The sequence below is a fragment of the Entelurus aequoreus genome, linkage group LG11 (assembly GCF_033978785.1).
Source record: "Entelurus aequoreus isolate RoL-2023_Sb linkage group LG11, RoL_Eaeq_v1.1, whole genome shotgun sequence".
NCBI classification, from domain to species: domain Eukaryota; kingdom Metazoa; phylum Chordata; class Actinopteri; order Syngnathiformes; family Syngnathidae; genus Entelurus; species Entelurus aequoreus.
The window spans coordinates 3,607,011-3,611,992 of NC_084741.1; the positions used below are offsets into that span (position 1 = coordinate 3,607,011).

At 45.8% G+C, this 4,982-nt stretch overlaps 1 protein-coding gene across 1 annotated transcript in view; it reads right to left on the bottom strand.

Moving 5' to 3' along the window:
• akirin1 (akirin 1) overlaps positions 1 to 4,731 on the bottom strand; it is a 41,400-nt gene extending 36,669 nt beyond the window's left edge. The window contains exon 1 of the mRNA XM_062062294.1: positions 4,364 to 4,731. Within this exon, the coding sequence (XP_061918278.1) occupies positions 4,364 to 4,571 (208 nt within the window). The 5' untranslated portion in view covers positions 4,572 to 4,731. The remainder of the gene's footprint in view (positions 1 to 4,363) is intronic.
• Between the last annotated feature and the right edge of the window lie 251 nt (positions 4,732 to 4,982).

Sequence of the window (4,982 nt, forward strand, 5' to 3'; positions counted from 1 at the left end):
AGCGCTCCTAGCATAAAGAGGATCTTTGTATAGCATCTCTATAGTAGGCCCATACGAACAAAGCGTTCACGTCACAGAGGATCTTTGATTAGCCTTTTTGCAGTAGGTCCCACAAAGGATAAGAGTGCACCTGCAATGTAGAGGATCTTTGACTAGAATTATTGCAGTATGTCCTTTAAAACAGCAGCACTCCTGACATATAGAGTATCTTTGACTAGCCTATTTTCAGTATGTGCTTGCAAATCCAGCACTCCTCTCAAATAGAAAATCTTTGCCAAGCATGACTTGGATTTTTGTGGTAGGATCTTTGACTACCATTATTGCAGTATGTCCTTTAAAACAGCAGCGCTCCTGACATATAGAGGATCTTTGACTAGCTTTTTCAAAGTAGGTCCTAAAAAAGAAAAAAGTGCAGCTACTATGTAGAGGATCTTTGACTAGCCTTTTTGCAGTATGTCCTAGAACCAGTAGCGCTCCTAGCATAAAGAGGATCTTTGAATAGCATCTTTATAGTAGGCCCATATGAACAAAGGATAAGAGTGCACCTGCAATGTAGAGGATCTTTGACTAGCATTATTGCAGTATGTCCTTTAAAAACAGCAGCGCTCCTGACATATGGAAGATCTTTGACTAGCATTTTTGCAGTATGTCCTAAAAGCAGTGGCGCTCCTAGCATAAAGAGGATCTTTGAATAACATCTCTATAGTAGGCCCATACCAACAAAGCGTTCATGTCACAGAGGACCTTTGATTAGCTTTTTTGCTGTTGGTCCCACAAAGGATAAGAGTGCACCTGCAATGTAGACGATCTTTGACTAGCATTATTGCAGTATGTCCTTTAAAACAGCAGCACTCCTGACATATAGAGGATCTTTGACTAGCCTATTTTCAGTATGTGCTTGCAAATCCAGCACTCCTCTCAAATAGAAAATATTTGCCAAGCATGACTGGGATTTTTGTGGTAGGATCTTTGACTAGCATTATTGCAGTATGTCCTTTAAAAACAGCAGCGCTCCTGACATATAGAGGATCTTTGACTAGCCTATTTTCAGTACGTGCTTGCAAACCCAGCACTCCTCTCAAATAGAAGATCTTTGCCAAGCATGACTGGGATTTTTGTGGTAGGTCCTTACAAAGAACGCTCATAGGAGATCTTTGACTAGCGTTTTTGTTAGTCGGATCCTAATGACAGCACATTGATGCTTTCGTACAAGATGATGCCTCTTTTACAAAATGTGTGACTTTATTCTTGACGAGAAAAGACATCCAACCATCCATTTTCTATACTACGTTGTATTGCGCACCCTGACGGCATGTGTGGGAGTCGGTTCTGAAGTATGAAGTAAAGAGACGTAACTTCACCACCTCGCCTGATTATTGACTCCAACCCAGAATATTACACTGCCCATACCTATGCTCCTTCAAAGGCTGTGCTACTGGCTGCAAAGCATTGCACTTTCAAATACAACAATGAGTAAATGATAAATAATAAATGGGTTATACTTGTATAGCGCTTTTCTACCTTCAAGGTACTCAAAGCGCTTTGACAGTATTTCCACATTCACCCATTCACACACTGATGGCGGGAGCTGCCATGCAAGGCGCTAACCAGCAGCCATCAGGAGCAAGGGTGAAGTGTCTTGCCCAAGGACACAACGGACGTGACTAGGATGGTAGAAGGTGGGGATTGAACCCCAGTAACCAGCAACCGTCCGATTGCTGGCACGGCCACTCTACCAACTTCGCCACGCCGTAGAGAAGTGTTGTGTGTATATGTGTAAATAAATGAACAATGAAATTCAAGTATTTCTTTATATATATAAGAAATACTTGAATTTCAGTGAATTCTAGCTATAAATATACTCCTCCCCCATTAACCCCGCCGCCGCCCACCCCAAAAAATCCCTCATTGACACTATCATTAGACATTTAAAATAAAAAAAAGAACAATAGTGTCACAGTGGCTTACACTTGCATCACATCTCATAAGCTTGACAACACACTTTGTCCAATATTTTTTAAAGATAAAATAAGTCATATTTTTGCTTCATTTAATAGTTAAAACCAATGTACATTATTGCAATCAGTTGATAAAACATTGTCCTTTACAATTTTAAAAGCTTTTTACAAAAATCTACTACTCTGCTTGCATGTCAGCAGACTGGGGTAGATCCTGCTGAAATCCTATGTATTGAATGAATCGAGAATGGCGTTGAATCGAAAAAAATCGATTTATAAATCGAATCGTGATCCCAAGAATCGATATTGAATCGAATCGTGGGACACCCAAAGATTCGCAGCCTTAAACTAAACTATCCGTCTTTGTGTGGCCATGTCATGTTTGGATGTACTTTGTGGATGCCGTCTTTGCTCCACACGCGTAAGTCTTTGCGGTCGTCCAGCATTCTGTTTTTGTTTACTTTGTAGCCAGTTCAGTTTTAGTTTTGTTCCCTAAGCTTCAATGCCTTTTCTTAGGGGCACTCACCTTTTGTTTATTTTTGCTTCTAACATTAGATACCTTTTTACCCTGCCTGCTGCCTCCCGCTGTCATCTGCATATTGGGATCACGACAAACCATGTTCCCGACATCTACAAAGCAATTATCTACCTGCTGCCACCTACTGATATTGAAGAGTATTGCATTGTTACGCTGCCGAGCTCTAGACAGCATAGACACTCAACAACGGCACATTATTTGCAGACTATAATTGCGGCCAACTCACTTGAGGGTAAAGCTAAGGGAGTAAACCCAGACAGAAAATCAGGAGCCGGAGTCCTGAAGGCGGTTTGACGTTGTAGCGTCATTCCGGCAACTCCTGCGGCGTCGCTGGTGCCAAGTTGTATCGACACTTGCCGCTCCCTTGGATCCACCAGCCACGCGGAGAGGGGGGGCTTGCTGTCTGGACAACAGCTTGCCCTCCATAGTTCCATGCCCAGGCCGTGTAGATCCACTGGAGAGGTCCACTGGAGAGGTCATTCCAGCAGATACCGGTTCTAAGCCCATCCAATTGGCGAAAGAAACGGGCGCCAGGGGCCATCTCGCAGTGAGACCCACCCCCCTTTTTGGATCTAACCCATCGTCTACTGAGACGGAAGTATGCCGACGTTAATTACTTGTTTGCAAAAAAATGTATTACCTCAAATAGGTGAAATTACCCCAAGTGGAGGAGTTCAAGCACCTCGGAGTCTTGTTCATGAGTGAGGGAAGAGTGGATCGTGATATCGACAGGGGGATCGGTGCGGGCGTCTTCAGTAATGCAGACGCTGTATCGATCTGTTGTGGTGAAGAAGGAGCTGAGCCGGAAGGCAAAGCTCTCAATTTACCGGTCGATCTACGTTCCCATCCTCACGTATGGTCATGAGCTTTGGGTTATGACTGAAAGGACAAGACCACGGGTACGAGCGGCCAAAATGAGCTTCCTCCGCCGGGTGGCGGGGCTCTCCCTTAGAGATAGGGTGAGAAGCTCTGTCATCCGGGAGTAGCTCAAAGTAAAGCCGCTGCTCCTCCACATGGAGAGGAGCCAGATGAGGTGGTTCGGGCATCTGGTCAGGATGCCACCCGAACGAGGTGTTTCGGGCACGTCCGACCGGTAGGAGGCCACAGGGAAAACCCAGGACACGTTGGGAAGACTATCTCTCCCGGCTGGCCTGGGAACGCCTCCGGATGCCCCGGGAGGAGCTGGACGGAATGGCTGGGGAGAGGGACGTCTGGGCTTCCCTGCTTAGGCTGGTGCCCCCGCGACCCGACCTCGGCTAAGCGTTGGAAGATGGATGGATAGGTGAAATTACATAATCTCCCACACAGTGGTTGAAAAACACTGATGTAAGTCATGAAGGAGGAGACTAGTGGTGGAGGAGAAGGCATTAAGGAAATGAACAATGCCTTCCCACCCTCGGGAGGAAAGGAATAATGGCAACTCCCCCCACCACCATCTCAATGCAAGACGATGGTGCCAGCTTCTAATTAGCGCTTTGCAAGGATGCACATTCTGCTCGGCTGCCATTTCTCCTTTGTTATAGTATGATTAAACCAACTGTTTAGCCGGTTACATTTCTTTAAACAAAAATGACTGGCAGGTCAGTGCATTTTAACGTCCGACATGCAAACATTCACTTGAATTGTGACGCAAACGGTTAACAAAGCGTCGTCAATAAATCACAAAAACTATGAGTCACTAATCAACGACGACAGTGCCTCATAATAGCCCGGCTAGCTTAGCATTAGCATTAGCCTCACGAATAACGTTAGCATGTTAGCTACAAGCTAGCTATCCACCCAAACCCCCTCCCCCCATGATGACACCCACCCCGCAAAAAAAAAAGCAGCCAGGCGGGGCCGGCAAATTGGATTTAAAATGATCTACCTGGCGTGAGTCTGCTCTCGCCTCCCATGCTCTGCGGCGACATGGCGTGCGTCGGACTGTCCACCACCGGGGCGCGGAGGTTGCATCGTTGCGGGGACGGAGTGCCGGCAGTCCCCGGCAAGGGGTTGCACCTCCTCCGCTTGGGAGACTGCGGACTGAGGAGGGCCTCGAACTCCATCGAGCGCTTTAACGTCGCCCCGCAGGCCATCTTCGACACCAAAAAAAATTAAAAAAAGAGAATAAAACTTATAAAGGAGGAATAACCGGCTGTGATGTGGATAGTTGAAGCGTGGCGGGGTCTTGCTTCCTGCCCGCGGGGAAAGCTTCTTTCTCCGAGAGCGGAAAAGGCGAGTGGAGCTCGGTGAATTTTTAAAACGTCACAATGGCGGACTGTACCAACGAGCACCAGAGGGGGGATTGTCCCAGGGTCTCTACTCTGTTTTTTCTTTTTCTCCGCCTAGTCACCATGTAAATACTGCTAATGTATATATTAAAACACAAAAATTAATAAAAACTTAAAAATAAATATTTGTTTTCTAAATTGTGTGTGTTTTTTTTAATTCCCATTCTCCCCTCCACCCCGCGATGAGCCTAATAGTTGGAGTTGAACTCAAACGGA